This window comes from Tupaia chinensis, unplaced genomic scaffold, assembly GCF_000334495.1.
Source record: "Tupaia chinensis unplaced genomic scaffold, TupChi_1.0 Scaffold000361_2, whole genome shotgun sequence".
Lineage (NCBI taxonomy): Eukaryota > Metazoa > Chordata > Mammalia > Scandentia > Tupaiidae > Tupaia > Tupaia belangeri.
Genome location: NW_006159858.1, coordinates 5,576,050 through 5,594,403, shown reverse-complemented (window position 1 = coordinate 5,594,403; position 18,354 = coordinate 5,576,050). Strand labels below are relative to the sequence as shown.

The 18,354-nt window shown below is 38.9% G+C and overlaps 1 protein-coding gene across 1 annotated transcript in view; it reads right to left on the bottom strand.

Moving 5' to 3' along the window:
• Positions 1-18,354, bottom strand: part of CYP20A1 (cytochrome P450 family 20 subfamily A member 1) — a gene marked incomplete in the record, with an annotated part of 58,576 nt that overhangs the window by 35,804 nt on the left and 4,418 nt on the right. Inside the window, 3 exon segments of the mRNA XM_027773659.1 lie at positions 14,009-14,146; positions 17,260-17,426; positions 18,029-18,078. Of these exon segments, the coding sequence (XP_027629460.1) occupies positions 14,009-14,146; positions 17,260-17,426; positions 18,029-18,078 (355 nt within the window).

Genomic DNA, 18,354 nt, shown 5'->3' with positions numbered 1-18,354 from the left:
AAAAAAAATTAAGAGAGGCTGGTAAGTGGCATGGTGGTTAAGGCACTAGACTCCCAAATGACCTTCCGTGGTTCCAGTGTAAGACCTGGTGTTTTGCTTTCTCATTTTTCATTTCTCTCTGTCTCTATCTGCTGACTCTGGCAAATTAAATGGTAACAGGGCCCTGCCTAGGACCACTGGCAGGTGCTTGGCCGTGCCCCAGGATCCTCCATGGACAAGATGGTCCAGCCCAGCGGTGCTAGACCAAGTTGCCCCTGCTGGCCCTCCTCTGGGACCTGGGCCCTCGCAGAGGGAAGTCACATCCATAACCTACAAATGTACGTTGGCATCTCTCGCTGTGGCTACAAAGATGTCTGGATAGAACCTTTGCCGAAAATTGAGCCAAAATTTCACCACCCTGGAGTAGAAGCTCCCAGAAGGCTGCAGAGTAAATGCTGCTGCGCTCCGAGCAAGGCATGAGGCCAATCCAGCAGGCTCCTTTGTTCTGACAGGTATGTACACCCTGAGCACTCCGTGCCTGTGGGCAGGGGAGCCATGGCCTCATCCTCTACTGCTTGTTCTGTGTGTTCACCTTAAAGTTCTGCCTAGCAGAGATACCCATGTGAGAGGAGAAGCTGTCAGCAAGTACCTCAAGTTTGCCCTGCTGGTGGAAGAGTTCATGGCGGCAGAAGAGTATGCTCCATGTTCTAATTCCCAGGTGAAAACCAACCGTGAGTGTGGTTCCACAATGTATGTGGAGAAAATCACATGCAGCTCAACCAAGAAGAGTGAATTCAAAAGCTGCTGCTCAGCTCTGATAGAAAAACACTTATTTTGGAAATACAAAGGGGCTGTTGTGGCTGTAGCCTTGAGTTTTACTTGACTGGCCACTGTCCGTCAGTGACAACTAAAGAGAAAAGCTCTGGAAAACATCCAGAAACAAATCGAGTCCATACAGCTACATCCCACACTTTTATCAAGGGTATTAGAGATCCTTTTTCAGATGGAGAAAGTGTAATAGACTGACTTACACTCTTGGCTCTTTGGTATCTTGTGGTGGCACCCTCTTTCCCCATCTTCCTCTTTCAGATCATTAATGAACAGAATAAAAAAAAATAATAAAACAGCAAAAATAAACAAATAAAATTAAATAATTCTAAAAAAAGATTAAAAAAAGCAAAAGATACAACACTAAATAATAACTGAAGGAAAGTTAGTGAATCGAGTATCAGAAAAAGTAGACTTTAAGGCAAGAAGCATTATGAGAGATGGGGAATAATGTTTCATAAAGAGGGGAGTCAGTATCAGGAATATGGAGTAATTCTAATTTTGTATACACTAAGTTTCATAACTTCCAAACATATAAACCCAAAACTGACAACTAAAATACACAAATCCACAATTACAGTAAGATAAACACTCTGCTTAGCAGCCGAAGAGAACAAGCATATAAAAAGAGCAACAACGACGAAAACAGAGCATACATTGTTCTCAAGGGACTATGGATAAGGCCAAGAATTCCTACTTTATTTTTTAAAAATACCAAGTTTTCAAAAGATTTCAAGGGACTAAAGTCAATGAAAGGATGTTCTGTGACATTAGAGCAAGTAAGCTAGAAATCACTAACAAAATGAAAAATTCAACCTAAAAATTAAACAATAAACTTGTATATAGCTCTTGAGATGAAGAAACCTCAATGAAAGTTATAAACAATTCTGAACTGATGATAATGAAATATAACACATCAAAACTTGTACAAAATGGGAGTACAGAGGAAAGTATATAGCCTTAAATTCATCTCAAGAAGCTAGTAAAACAACAACAAGTTAAAACCAAAGTAGGAAGAAATAAATTTAAAAAAAAAAAAGTAAACTGAATTAGAAGACAACATATAGGCGGGAAAAGTCAGTTCATAGAAAAAAATAAATAAACAAAAATAATTTTTTAAGAGGTTTTTGCCATAGGGTGCATGCGTTCATCAGAGAGACAGAGAGAGACAGAGAGACAGAAAGCGAGAAATCACCCCCCAGGGTAGGTAGTCATGCCACAATCCCTTCTCCTCCATTCTCCTCTTAGGATCTTAGGCACGCACGCACACACGCCTGGCATGAGTTTAAGCTGCGGGCTCTGGGACTCAAACAGCAGTCAACTATGTGGGAGTCCAGTGACATAACTATTATGCCATCTGCAGATCCCCAAAATTAATAAAATTTGAAAGATCTTGTATGAATTTTTCCTTTATTGCCCCAAGCTATAAATTCACTCTCTTTGCTGCTCTGTAAATTGGGCCCGGGTATCTTTTAAATATTTCTCCTCTGCCTCTTGGCATGATGCTAAGCTTTCCCATCAGGAGGTTATAGAGAGATACTTGCAGTAGGAAGGAGTTTGCTTCCTGGTGCTCCTGTGCTTGCTGGGCAGCTTCTGCAATGCCTATGGTATTGCATCTTCTCCTTCATTCTCCACTTGGGATTTTGGGCATACATGCACACATGCTCAGTGTGTTTTTCAAGTCACTGAATCTGGGATTCGAACTGTAGAGTTGGCCATGTGAGATCCAGTACCTTAACCACCATATAATCCTCTATTTTTTTAAAGAGAGATTTTTGCTTTAAGACATGTGCATTCGCCAAAGAGACAGAAAGTGAGAAATCATTCCCCCCCCCCCCCCCCCCCCGGGCCGGCGCACCCCACCACCCCCCCCCCGCCCCCAGGAGCTGGCCATACTGCAATCCCTTCTCCTCCAGTCTCCTCTTGGGATTTTAGGCATGTATGCACATTCCTGGCATGAGTTTTAAGCCACCAGGTCCAGTACTCAAACCACAGTTGTCATTTAAATAATAATTTAAAAAAACCTCTGTGGACTAATAAAAAATAAATTTCAACATTAAAGATTAAAAATACCTTGGGGCCAGCAGGTGGCATGGTGGTGAAGGCACTGGACTCCCACATGGCCAACTGTGGTTTGAGTCTTGCACATGGCAGCTTGTTTTCTCACTTTCTCTTTCTCTGATCAAGTTTTAAAACTAATAATAATAATAAATAAATGATCTTTTTTAAAAAAAATCTCAGCATTGCTCTTTTCTTTAACAGTCTTTCCAGAGACTATCCCTGTTGTGCAGTGATTAAGGGAGCTAGATCCCACGTGGCTATTTGTGGTTCCAATCCTGGCCTTGGTGGCCTGAAAAATGTACTGGGCATGTATACATGCATGTCCAAAATCCTAATAGGATGGAGAAATGGAATAAAAAGGACTGCAACATGACTATGCCCCATCGTAGAGGGCTTTCTTTTTTTCTCTTTGGCAAGTGAACATACTGGCAATATAATATAAAAATTAAAAAATAAAAATTTTATTTCTTTCATAAGACAGAGAGAGAGGGAAGAGGCATCTCAAAAGGGTCTCATGTGATTCCCCCCAGCCCAGGCCTTCTCTGCCAGCCAGGGGCAGAGACTTGCATGCGTATACCTAGCATGGACAAGTCGATCTGAAAACTGAACTGCAATCTTTCATATGCTTTCCAGAATTGCATTGCTGTGTGCTACCACTGCACTGCCACAACTCAGCCTCAACATTGCTTTAATTGGCTTATTTTGTTGTTAATTTTTGGTAGGGTTCAGAACTTTTTCATACGTTTAGTTACCATTTTATATGTTTTCCTTTATGTACTTATTGTATGTTCACTTCTTTTGCCATTTTGCTATTGGGTCTATTTTTTTTTAAAGAATTATTTATTTATTTAATTACATTTGTTGTTGTTATTATTATTATTATTATTTTGACCAGAGAGAGACAGAGAGAAAGAAAAGGAAAGGGAGAAAGAAGGCCGCCAGGCCTGGGACTTGAACTGCAGTTGACCATGTGGGAATCCAGCGTCTTTTAACCACTATGCCACCTGCCAGTCCCTGGGTTTATATCTTTTAAGATTTATTTATTTACTGAGACACAGAAAGGAAGCACTTTTGGCAAGGTCACATCATGCCACCACTCCCTTCCCCCAGGCTCCAGCTGGTGGAGCATACAATATCTTATGTGTTTCAAGTTAATTTGAGATCCAAACTTAAGGTAGGCCATTTGGCTTCCAGCATTGTACTTCAGTATGGCACCATGTGTGCCACCAAAGCTGGGTTATATTATGCATTTTAACAATGTGTAGGAGCTTTGTATATAGCTAGTGTTTGCTTTTAGGTTTTTGCATAAGCATATGCACTCACTGGAGAAAGACAGAGAGGGAAAGTAAGAAATCACCACCTGTGGGAATGGCCATGCCAACATTCCTACTTCTCTATTTTCCTCTTGGGATTTTTGGGCATGCATGCATATGTAACTGGTGTGATTTTCAAGCTGCTGGATCCAGGACTTAAACTGCAGTCGGCCATGTAGGAGGCCAGCACATTACCCCCACATTACCTGCAGGCCCCTATACAGCTACCATTTAAATAAAATCTACAGCTGCCCAGTCTAGCCATAAGCTCATGACCCACCTGCCTCACTCTCCCCAAGTTGCTAGAATTAAAGGTGCATGCCACTGCACTGGCCTTTAGGGTTGACCAGGAATCAAACCTGTGCCTCTCATGTGGCCTATCTCCAGAACATAGTAGTTTTAAAGTAAGTGGTAGGTAGTCAAACATTTCTCTGGTGATCTTTTTCTCTGTGAGAAAATACACCTGGGGACAAAAATGCAGGTACAGACAGTTTTCTAAATGCTTAAGATTACTCTTGGGGCAATATATTACTGAGGAAGGACTTTAATTATGACTGCGTCTCCATAGTATCAGACCGCTAGTAATTATACAACAGATTAAATGCTTTCAGCTTCTGCTGGTAAACTCTTAGAAATGTTACCAACGTGATCACCTGTATCACATTGTGATGTACAAGTTGTGACTGCTCATGGCTTAATCAATTTGTTTTGTAATACTATACAAGGCAAATATTATAAATGATTCAGGCAGCATTTTCCTTTACCCTAGGAACATACATCTAGTACATCAGCAAGATGAGTATGTGAAATCTTATTTTTTTTTTTTTGAGAGAGAGATTTTTGCTATCAAGCATGTGCGATTGCAGGAGAAACAGAGACAGAGACAGAAAGCAAGACATCATCCCCAGGGGGATGGCCACACTGCAGTCCCTTCTCCTTCAATTCCTCTCAGTATTTTGGGCACACATGTACACATGCACACGTGTCTTGTATGAATTTTAAGCCTCCTAGTCCAGGACTCAAACCACAGTCAACAATGTGGGAGTCCAGCAATGTAACCATTACGCTATCTGCTGGTCCCACGTGCAATCTCTTTTAATTTGTGAATCCTGTCTGTTTATATATAGGGTGGGAATTCTGAGCTCCATTTGATAGTACTTTATTGGCAGAACATCCAAATATATGATAAATGCTTTCCTTTGCTAAGAGATTTCATTTTAGAATATCTTCAAGTTTGGTTGTGAGATAAATGTACACTTACATGGAAGACAAAACTATCTAGTGGTTGATTAACAGGAATGTGTGTATACTGGCAAATTCTATTACCACCTATATTTAGTGATACACAAATCACATGTATATCATACGCAAACTGCAAAGACCCCCTTTTTTTTTAAAGAATTTTAACTTTATTTATTGATTTTAATTTGACCAGAGAGAGACAGAGAGAGAGAGAGAAACTGAGAAAGCAAGCCACCAGGTCTGGGACTTGAACCACAGTCAGCCATGTTGGAGTCCGGGATCCTTAACCACCACACCACCTGCCAGCTCCATATGCTATTAATCTTATTATGCATTCTAAATAAGGATACAAAAAACTTAGAGATGTCTTCAGAATGTTCACATTAAAATACTGGGTATTCTGAAAAGTCATGATGCATTTTTACTAGAAAACTATGTCATGACTTTTCTCCTGACATGTTGGACAGTGGTGCAGTGATCAAACACAACATTCTATGAGGCCGTCCAGCATGGGAAGGTTCTGAGTTCGTGGTCAGAGATCCCTGAGTATACTAGGCATGTGTATACCATGATCCAGGACTGGCTTAAGTTCGGAGTGAGCTGCAGTGTCAGGACCCTAATAGGGTTGCTGTCTGTCTGCCTCTCTCTCGCTAATGAAAAAAATAAAGGATCTTTAAAATTACTATGTTAATTCCCACTAACAAAATTTTATGACAGAATAATAAGTAATATATAACTTTTTAAAAGATTTATTTATTATTTTTAAATTTGACCAGAGAAAGAAAAAGAGAAAGGGAGAGAAAGTAAGTTAGAAAGCAGACTGCCAGGTCCAGAACTTGAACCATGGTTGGCCACGTAGCTTAAGATAGAATTCTACCTGGAGTCAGGTTTATAATTCAATAGATAAGATTTTGGAGAATATATAAGTTGTTTAGAAAAAAATAGAAACTTTCTTTCTAAAAAAAGTCTTCAGTAACTACCTAGTATTAGGAAATTATTAGAATTTCAGAGCAGAAGTGATTTTTAATTCTCCTTGCATTAGGATATAAATAACTGCAATTCTAAAAGTTAAAAAAGAAAAAGAAAAAGAAAACAAACAAACAAAAAACGATGGTACAGTCACAGTGTTTTTAAGATGCTACATTCTGTAGGCTGGGACCACATGGGAGGTCCAGGTTTGATTCCTGGTCCAACCTACTGGCTGGTGTGGTGGTGTACACCTAGAATCCCACTAGCTCAAGGAGAATGAGGCAGGAGGGTCACAAGTTAGAGGTTAGACTTGGCAACACAATGAGACATGTATTGGAAAACAACAACAAACTAGCAAAACTATTTATCAGGGGAGCAGAATCAAGCCAGAGAGAGGCAATATAACTTTGAAGGTAAGTGAGTAAGTTCTAAAGTCAAACTGGGATCAAATTTTAATTCTACTAGTTATTTGCTAGCCATATGACCTTAGATAAGCTACTTCACCACTCTGCTCCATTTTCTTCATCTATAAAAGGGAGAAAATTACAATACCTACCTATAAAGTTCTTCTGAGGATTAAATAAGTTAGTAAGAGCTATTAAACCAATTAATTTTGGCTACTGGGCTGGCCCTATACGACATGGTTAACTGTTATATATAGAAAGCCACATTCTACATGGCTGATTGTAGCTTAAATCCCAGCTCCAGTGGCTTAAAAAACATTAGGCATGTTTGCATACGTGTGTGCCCCAAATCCTGATGAGATGGAGAAATAGAGAGAGGGAACTATGGCATGACCACACTCCACTGGAGAGTGCTGACTTTCTGGAAAGTACATAAGCCCTTGGGCATTTAAAAAATATTGGCTATTAATATTACTAAGCTGCCATTTAAGTGGGTTCTGGTCAGTAGTTATAAACTCCAAAATTCAGAAGTACTTATTTAATCAAGATTTGGCTCAAAAGTCACAGGAAAATACAGAATGAAAGTACATAGAAGAAAGTTACACTCACAGAATTGAAGTGGAGGTTTACATATAGCCATGGATGAAAGATGATCAGAGCAGGAAGGAGCCAGAACTCACAGAATGAGGTTGAGTGATTAGATATTAGAGGATTTAGTCAGAACACTTATAACTCAGATCTGTCAAAAAAAAAAGGGGGGGGGGAGGTTTATTGTGGCAGTACAAAGCACAGAACTTATCTTAAGACAATAACCTTGGAAAATAGTGTCATTTTACCTTTTTTTTTTCTTTTGAAATTTACTTATTTCCTCTCTGAAAGAGAGAGACAAAGAGACAGACACCCCCAATGGGGTCTGTATTGACACCAGGTCTTAGCCAGCCCAGGTGTACAAACATACCCCACGTGCTCAAGGACTTCGCAGGACACAAACTCAATGCCTTTCCCACGTGGGTCCAGCTGCCTTACCACCTGACCTATCTGCCTGTTCTGAAAGAAACCACTGGCAAGGAAGAAGAGGATGCTCTGAGAGTGGCATTCTTCAATACTGTTAGTGCTGACTAATCATCTAACTGCAATTTCTGACTAATGGCTAAGTTAATTAAGTACATTACTTATGCTATGGGATTGACAATATAAACTGGAAACAAATTTTTCACATAAGGACACAGTCTATGAACCAAAGCTGAAAACATGACGGCAAGAAATGTGAAAATTGACGGGACCAGCAGTTAGTGTAATGGCTATGTTGCTGGACTCCCACGTAGTCGACTGCGGTTCGAGTCTCGGACCCAGTGGCTTAAACTCACGCCGGGCATGTGTGCATGGTGCCCAAGATCCCGAGAGAAGAATGGAGGAGAAGGGACTGCAGCGTGCCCATCCCCCCTAGGGGGTGATTTCTTGCTTTCTGTCTCTCTCTGTCTGTTTGGTGAGCGCACACGGCCTATAGCAAAAACCTCTCCAAAAAAAAAAGAAACATGAAAATTGGGAAAAATTTTCCACTTTGATTTTGTCTTTAGTTAGGTAAAGGGACAAAAGAATAAAATACACTAAAATGGCAAAAAAGATTGGAAGTTTACCAAAGGAAGCCTGTGATAAAAAGTAAGGAAATTAGAATTAGGAGATTTATAGTGGACATTATAAAATAACTCAGATTTTTAACAATAATATTACTGAAAAGAAAAAAGGGCTTTTTTTTTTTGGAGAGGTTTTTCGCTATAGGGCGCGTGCGCTCGCCAGGCAGACAGAGAGAGACATAGAGACAGAAAGCGAGAAATCACCCCCCAGGGGGGATGGTCACGCCACAATCCCTTCTCCTCCATTCTCCTCTCAGGATCTTGGGCACGCATGCACATGCGCCCGGTGTGAGTTTTAAGCCACCGGGTCCGGGACGTGAACCACGGTCGACTACGTGGGAGTCCAGCGACATAGCCATTACACTAACTGCTGGTTCCCAAGAAAAAAAGGGCTTCTATCATCACTGAAAGCACAACGAAGAATAGGCAAAATTCCTTGAAGATACACAATTAAATACAAAAATAATCTCTTACTGACAAATACTTAAAACATCTAAATGGAATAAAAAGGAAGACTGGGAGCCAGTCCATGACATGGTGGTTAAGGAGGCTGGATTCCACATGGCCAACTGTTTGGTTTGATTTCTGGATCTGGCAGCTTAAGAAACATGCTATAGGCCCAAAAATCCTGAATGGAGGAAGAAATGGCGAAGGGACTGCTGCATGACCATTCTCCATGGGGGTTGGTTTCTCAACCTCCCTCAAGAGTAAGTGCATGCATCCTCTGGCAAAATTAGAAATAAAATAAAAGAAGACTGTGACTGTTGATGCTTGGAAAGAGGCAACCTAACTGCTTCCAAGAAGACAACAAGGGATTACAAGGAATTTGGGTACAAGAGTCTCCTGATAGCCGTGTGAATATTTGCTTCTCAGGTATAAATGGGTGCTGGAAAGGAGAGACAAGTTAGCAGTCAGCCACAGTTAAAGGTCTTATTCAGTCTAGTTTTTAGAAGCCAAACTCTTCAAAGAGGAATCAATGTATTAATGCTTATGATGAACTCAGCAAATCAGTTTCAAGTCTTGAACAGAGAGTGTGTTTCAAATATAACAATGATAGGGATTGGAGTCCCCGACCTGGCGGTTTGCTTTCTCACATGAATTTTCTCTCTCTTGCTCTGTCCCTCTCTGGCCAAATTAAAATTAATTAATTAAAGTTAAAAAATAATTCTTAAATAGAATTCTGATAAGGAAAATATGGCATTAAACATTTACTAAATGTAAATTTTAAAAAGTTTATTTATATATTTCTTTCATTAGCATGAGAGACAAGCAACAGAGTACTTATACTGCCATCCACTCCCAGTCTCAGCAGGCCTGGATTATGGGCACACATGCATACATCTGCATACTCGAGGATCCAGGGATGTGACCTTAGGATCTCTCTCATGTGGGTCTAGTTTCATTACTGTAGCACTATCCCAAATGTAATTTTTAAAAGTAAATACTGTAAAGAGTCAATAAAGCAACCTCTTAAGGCAGTAAGTCAATAAGGCAAACTACTAATTATTTCTATAACTAAAAAAAGTTACAAAAGTGGTTATAATGTGCAGTAAGAACATTTTCAGGAGAAATCAACAAAGATATAGAAGAATGAAAAGAAGACTAAAACTGACCAAGTGGGGCTGGTAAGTGGTGTGGTGGTTGGAGGTGCTGGATTCCCACATGTCCGACCGCGGTTCAAGTCCTGGACCTGGCGGCTTACGTTCTCGCTTTCCCTTTCTCTATCTCTGTCTCTCTCTGCTCAAAATAATAATGACAAATGGAATGAAATAAATAAATTAATTCTTTAGTAAAAAAAAAAAAAACCTGACCAAGTGACTATTATATACTAAATACTGTTAGGCTCTTTAAAAATCATGTCCTTATTGGTATGATAGCTGGAATTTGCTTTAAAATAATCCATAGAGAGGACAAGAGAGGTAACTAGGGGCAGAAATAAAATAAGATGGAGTCTAATTTAATAACTTTTGAAGCCTGGTAATGGGGACATGGTTCACCACTATTCTATTCTCTCCATCCTAGTTTCTTTAAAATTTTCCATTATATAAAAAATTATTTGGTCTATATGGTGTAAGAGGAAATGGGGTATGTTCATACATTTGTGGGCGAATTGGCTTTAATCTCTATAGAACAGAATCTCTATAGAATAGAAGGGACTTCACTGTAACCTGCTAAATGGGACAGATGTGGGCTCGTCAACTGTAAAGACCTGTATAAAGAGGGAATGTACAAGTCAAGTTGGAATAATTAATAATGAGATGCAGTTTCAGAGGAAAATGAAAATATAATTCAGGAGAAATATTAATTGAAGAGAAGACTCTGCAAGGGGCATCAGGGAAAAGCAGCAAATAAATATCAGGAAAAACTACTACTCAAACAAAGGAGAAGAAAAGATATTTCTTTTATTTATTTTTTTTAAGAATTCTTTAATTAATTAATTCATTCATTTTAATTTGACCAGAGAGAGAGAGAACATGAGAAAGCAAGCCACTAGGTCCAGGACTCAAACTGTAGTCAGTCATTTAGGAGTTCAGCACATCAACTACCATGCTACCTGCTCCCCCTCTGGAAAAATATTTAAGATATTACTAGTTAGGTATCTTACATCATTATCCTATATAATCCTCACAGCAAATTTGTAATGTGGATGTTATTATCAAGTGTAGAAGAGGAAATAAAAACTCATAAAGGTCAAGTAACACACAAATGATCATGGAGCTACGCCTCTTATAACTGATGCCCAAGCTTAGCAGTCTTTGCACTATACAATAAAGCTATTTCTCAAGGGCCACATCAAACATACAACAAAACAGCTCTGTATGAAGCACAAAGATTAGGAAAAAAAGAAGTAAAACACAATTTAAGAAGGAGGAAGAGATAAGAGAATTAACTTAACTTTGATATGTAAGTATATTTAGGTTGTAATGGAAGTTTAGAGAAGGTGCATACAGAAAGCATAGCTAACTAAGCAGAGGTTGGATCAGAAGTTAGTCAAACAAGGAACCAGAGGATGGCGTAATGGTTCTGTCGCTGGACTTCCCAACAAGGCCAACTGCGGTTTGAGTTCTAGAACCAGAGGCTTGAAACTCACGTCAGGCATGTGTGTATGCATGTCCAAAATCCTGAGAGAAGAAAGGAGAAGGGACTATGGTATGGTCATCCCCCCTGGGACATGATTTCTTATTTTCTGTCTCTCTTTCTAGCACATGAGCCCTAAAGCAAAAAGCTTTTTTTAAAAAACAAAATAAACAAACAAACAAACAAAAAACCAAGAAGCCAAGCAAGGCTGGAAAAAATGTTTTAGGGAGAAAATAGCAAGGACTGACCTATAGCAGTAAGAGGTGAATCAAAGAATAAAGAATATTTACACTGATCAGTATTCAGTCAATGATTTAACACTTATTTACAGGGGATATGTTATATACCATGTGTCAAGTATACAGCAATATATTCAAAATAGAGTAGTCTGGGACCAGATAGTAGCACAGTGGTAAAACATCATGCTCTTCAAGTCAATTCCACATGGGAAGGTTGCTGGTTCAAGTACTGAGACCATCCTGAGTATGTTCAGCACACACTTGTCCATAATCCTAGGCTGGCTAAGGCTAGGGGGTGGATTATGGCATTCAGACCTTGTCAGTGGTACTGCTTCTCTCTCTCTCTCTGACTGTTATGTATGTTCATGGAAGACATAGGTACATAAATTTTTTAAAAAGTTACAAAATATAGTAGTCTTTACCATCATGAGCACATAATTTATTGACAGAAATTCAAATAACACAAAATGTAATTACAAACTGGAAAGTTATAAAGGAAAGGCACAGAATATTATGATAACATCTAAAAGGGAGACCTATCAGGGGCTGGCAGTGACATAGGGGTTAAGGCGCTGGATGCCCACTGCGTTCAAGTGGCCGACTGCGGTTCAAGTCCCAGACCTGGTGGCTTGCTTTCTCATTTTCACTCTCTCTCATGCATGTACATGCCCTATAGCAAATTTTTAAAATAATAGTAATGAGGCCAACAGAGTCCCACATGGCCAACTGCAGTTTGAGTCCCAGACCTGGAGGCTTGCTTTCTCACTTTCCCTCTCTCTCTATCTGTCTTGGTCTCTCTCTGATCAAATTAAAATACAATAATAATAATAAATAAAATTAAAATAAATAATTCTTTAAAAATAGTTAACAATAAATAAAAATAAATACAGAATTCTTTTAAAATAAATAAATAAAAGGGGGACCTATCTAGGAATGGTGACATGGTCAGAGATAGCTTTCCTGATATAACTGACATTTATTATTATTTACTGCATTATTTACTTATTTATTTTAATTTTGACATATGCATGCAATAGAGAGAGACAGAGAAATGGAGAAGGGGGAGAGAGCATCCTTACTGGGGCATGGTCACACCACAATCCCTTCTCCCCCATTTCTCCATCCTGTCAGGATTTGGGGCATACATGCGCACACCTCCCAGTGTATTTTTCAAGCCACCAGAGCCAGAATTGAAACTGCACAGCAGACCATGTTGGAGCTGGTTCCTTAACCACTAGGCCAAGAGGGAGAGTTTCAGGTGTGTTCAGACTGTGTTTTAGGAAACACTGGCTTAAAAATACAGTATAAAAACAAAGAACAAATAAATTGATATAAAAATTGTAGGTTCTCGGGCTGGCAGGTGGCGTAGTGGTTAAGGGTGCTGGACTCCCACTTGACCAACCATGGTTGGAATCCTGGATCTGGCAGCTTGCTTTCTCACCTGTCGCGCTGTCTCTCTGGCTTTTTGGCGAGCGCACACACCCCATGGCAAAAATAAATAAATAAATAAACAATAAATAAATTTAAATAAAATAATTCTTTTTAAAAAAAAAAAACAAAAAAACCCTTCAGGTTCTCACTACTCCCATCACTCCAACTTTTACAATAAGTTTAATGTTAACATTTGTGTTTGCTCTTTGTTTTTGTTTATTTACTCATATAATATTCTCAAATTTTCCTTTGGTTTCTTTTGCTTTGCTTTGTTATAAAATTTCAGACAATAAAAACAGCTTAGAGAGACAAATAATGAAAGAGTAGTAACCTGAGACCAGCAGTTGGCATAATGACTATGTGGCTGGACTCCCATGCAGTCAACCGTGGTTCAAGTCTTGGACCCGGTGGCTTAAACTCATGCCGAGTGTGTGTGTGTGTATGTGTGTGTGCGTGTGTGTGTTTTCAAGATCCCAAGAGGAGAATGGAAGAGAAGGGATTGTGGCGTGGCCATCACCCCGGGCGTGATTTCTTGCTTTCTGTCTCTCTGTCCCTCTCTCTTTCTGGTGAGTGCACATGCCCTATAGCAAAAACCTCTCAAAAAAGAAAAGAGTAGTGACCCAGCTGCAGTGGTACAAGCCCTAGGGTATGGTAAGATCCTGTTGAAGATACCTATGTGTGCCTCTCTCATAAATAAAAAAAAAATAAATCAATTCAGAACAAAAGGAAGGGAGGGAGGCAGGGAGGAGTAGCAAAGATAGGGAACAGCAACAGTCAAAAAATACACTATTATCTATACTGTAGACCACCAGACCAAATTAGTCACCACCGCAGGAGACCAAAATTGTTCTGCAGAGTACTGGTCACACCATTTTCATATAATTTTTTCCTCATGTGGTTCTCATTCACACTCCCACCACAAGACTGATACCTTAATAATGACTTTAGCATGGTTTCAAAAGGGTCCGCTGAAACAAACAAATCAAATATTTCTATATTAAAATAATTTTAAAAATCTCTAGGAAGACAACAAAGAAATCAGGGAGGTAAGGATTATAGATGAAAGCACAGCAATTATTTTTAAAACTCTTTAACTGTCTTTTCTTATGTTTCTAGGGGTTTTTGTTTTTGTTTTTGAATTTGCTATAGGGTATGTGTGTATGCCAGAAAGATGTGAGTGTGGGGGCAGGGGATAGACACACTACAATCCCTTCTCCATTTTTCTCTCCAGATTTTGGGCACATAGGCACATGGGCCTGGTGTTTTTTTTTGTTTGTTTTTGTTTTTTTTTTTTTGGAGAGATTTTCACTGTAGGGCGCGTGCGCTCGCCAGACAGACAGAGAGAGAAATAGAGACAGAAAGCGAGAAATCACCTCCCAGGGGGGATGGTCACGCCGCAATCCCTTCTCCTCCATTCTCCTCTCGGGATCTTGGGCACGCACTCGTGCCCAGCATGAGTTTTAAGCCACCGGGTCTGGGACACGAACCGCGGTCGACTACGTGGGAGTCCAGCGACATAGCCATTACGCTAACTGCTGGTTGCCGGCCTGGTGTGTTTTTTAAGCCCTAGAATACAGGACTCAAAGCTCAAGTTGGCCATGGAAGATCCAGTCGCCTTAACAACCATGCCACTGACTGGCACAAATTGTCTTTTTTGAATATGAACAGTTCAAAAGTCAAATTAGGGCCAGTTAGGGGTGTGATGGCTGAGGTGGCTGGATCCCACATAGCTGATTGTGTGGTTCAAGTCCTAGACCTGGCAGCTTGAAAGACATGCTGGGTCTGTGCACACACCCAAAATTACAAAGGAGGAAAAAATAGAGAAATGATTGCGGAATGGTCATTCCCCCTGGGGTGCTTTAAAAAAAAATAACATAGTTAATTAAATTGTAAGAATATGATTTCCTGACTGAGAATTCCACTGTTAAGTCATTAAGATTTGCATAGATATTTTACTTATATGAATACAGTATCTTTGGATTTTAAAAAGGTCTATTTCAGAGGGCAACAGGTGGCATGGTGGTTAAGGCACTGGACTCCCACATGGCTGACCACAGTTCAAGTCGTGGACCTGGCAGCTTGTTTCTCCCTTTCCCTCTCTCTCACTCTGTCCCTCTATGGTCAAATTAAAATAAAGAAATATATAAAGTTAAAAAAAAAAATCTTTTTTTAAAAAAAGTCTATTTCACTGGTTTTAAAGCAAGCTGGATAAATTTGTGTAGGGTTGTCAACTATTACAGTTAAAATTATTGGGGACCAGCAGATGGCATAATGGTTATGTTGGACTCCCATGCAGTTGACTATGGTTTGAATCCTGCACCTGTTGTCTTAAAACTCACACCGGGTGTGTGTACATGCATGCCCAAGATCTTGAGAGGAGAATGGAGGAGAAGGGACTGCAGCGTGTCTATTCCCTCTGTGGGGTGATTTCTTACTTTCTGTCTGTCTGTCTTTCTGGTAAGCACACGTGCACCATAGCAAAAATCTCTCTTAAAAAATTTAGTTGAATTTACAATTTTCTTTTTTCTTAATTCTTGCCTCTTTTAATGATTATATTGCTTTTGTATACACATATACATACATACATGTACACATTTTACTATATTGTCTTACTAGTTTTTATTTATTCCCTCTATGTCTACGTATCCACCGATTATCTATGGTAAATAGTTTTCCCATTTATCTTTCTTCTTTTTCTTTTTTTTTAAGTTTTACAATAGGAAGTGTGTGCTCATCTGAGAGAGAGAGAGAGAATGAGAAATCACGCCCTAAAAGATGGCCATGCTACAATCCCTTCTCCTCCAGTCTCTTCTTGGAGTTTTAGACATGCACACATATGTACCCACCATTTTTTCAAGCCACTGAATCCAGGACTCAAACCATGCAGTCAGTCACATGGCATCCAGCTACCTTAACCACTACACAAACAGCTAGTGACCTCCATTTCTTTTTTAAACTTTTATAGTTAACAGAAATAAGGTAATCAACTATTATCTGTTATGAGTAGTAATATGTTGCCAACATTTTCCCAGCTCTCTTTCATCCTTTATCATTTTTTTTTAACTGTACTGAAACTTTTCATTTTTTGTAGACCAATTTACTCATTTGTGCTTTATGGTTCCTAGATCTCAAGTCATTGGAAGAAAAGATTTATCTATATTCTCTCCCCCAGCCCCCACCAAAAAATTTAACTTTTTTCTATTATGTCTATAATTTCTTAATTTAATCATTAAGAATTTATTTTAATATAAAGAATAAGGTAGGGATTGAGTTTTCTTTTTTTTTTTTTCCAAAATAGATAACCAGTTTTCCCTAAACCATTCATCTTTTCCCTCTGTCATAAAATGCTGTCTTTATCATATATACTTGGTTTGTCTTCTGAACCACATACTCCATCAATCTGTGTAGTACTATCACTGTACAAGATACCTTAATCTACCTTTATAATATACTGTACTATCTGATGACACATGTATTTCCTTCATTAATACTCTTAAAATTTTTTTTTTCTTAGTTGGCAATATATTTTTCCAGATTTACTCTGGAATTGTTTTTTTCATGCCCAAATAATCTGATTGAAATATACATTGGAATTTTACCATACACAAATTTTTAAAAATTGTTTTATGGTATTGTGTCTTAACAATAAAGACTTCATTCAGTACAACACCTAAGGACATATTATAGAGCATTTAATAAATGTTGGTTATACCTAACCAAGAACACAGTTAATAGTTCTTTATTTATAAACATTTATTCTTAAAAGGTAAGGATCAGGGGACGGTAAGTGACACAGTGGAAGGGACTGGACTCCCATGTCGCTGACTGGTGTCTGAATCCCAGACCCAGCAGCTTCAAAATCATGCCAGGCGTGTATGCGTGCATGCCCAAAATGCCAGGAGGAGAACAGAGGAGAAGGGACTGGAGCATGGCCATCCTCTCTGGGGAGTGATTTCATACTTTCCCTCCCAGTTTCTGTGTCTCTCTCCCCAGGAATCACATGAGCCCTATGGCAAAAACTTGGGGAAAAAAAAAAAAAAAGGTAAGACTCAGAGTTAATTAAAAAGAAAATTAAACTTACATGTCTTATTGGGATTGATATGCTGTTTCAGGACATCAACAGTGCCCAAACTAACCACCAGGCGCCTGCCAAACCAGAAAGAGGCCACAGGCCCATATCTCTCATGCAAATTAGCCAGGAACTCATGCAAACTTCCACTATTCACAATATCTGGAAGATTACCATCTCTGAGAAAAGAGCAACATTAGACAAAATTATCACTTTAACTTAGAAAAATCAGAAAAACAATAGTTGTATTTGAATTATCAACAGGTAAGAGCAAAGGTTCATGAAATTCAAATTACTGTAAAATCCAAAACTCAATTAAATTTGCCTTTTTGCTATGTTTTCATAGTTATGTTTATATATGAATTTGTCTGATAGTTTGAAAATTCATAGCACTTTAAACCAAATAAGAAAACTACAGAGGGAATGTCTACCTTAAACACTGGAAAATGATCTACCTTTTTCATTCAGGGATAACAATGGATATTATCATAGGCTGATGAAAATCATCACATCAATTCTGGCAATTTCTTTCTTCTCTCCCTCTATCTTAATCTTGTTTTTTTATTTCCAGATTTCTCTGGCAAAGGGAAGTGAAAACAATGAGAGGTTCTGAGTTACATGGCCCTCTTTTCTATTCTTAACAAAGTTTAGGTCATATGCCCAGAGGTAAATTTAAAATTAACAAAGGAATTAACTAAGATGAGTAAGCTAAAAACTGTGGCTTAATTTTGATACTAAAAATAGGTAGTTCTATTTAATGGGGGGAAAATAAGGCAATTACTTTTCTTCAGTTGGAGTAATCCCTGGAATTCCTGCAGCTTGTCTGGAAGCCTAAGGAAAAATTAAAATATAGTTCAGTATAGTAAATTATATTCTAATCTCATAAATCAGATATATTTTATGAAGATATGTATAGGACTTTAAATAATGGCTTTCTGGAGGTGGTGTGGTGAAGGCAACTGGATCCCACACAGCCAACTTCTTGGTTAGAATCCTAGACCCAGTGGCTTAAAAGACAAGCTGGGAGCATGTGCATGCACACCAAAAATCTCAAGAGAAAAATGTAGGAGAAGGGATTGTAGTGTGGCCATCCCCTGGAAGGCTCCT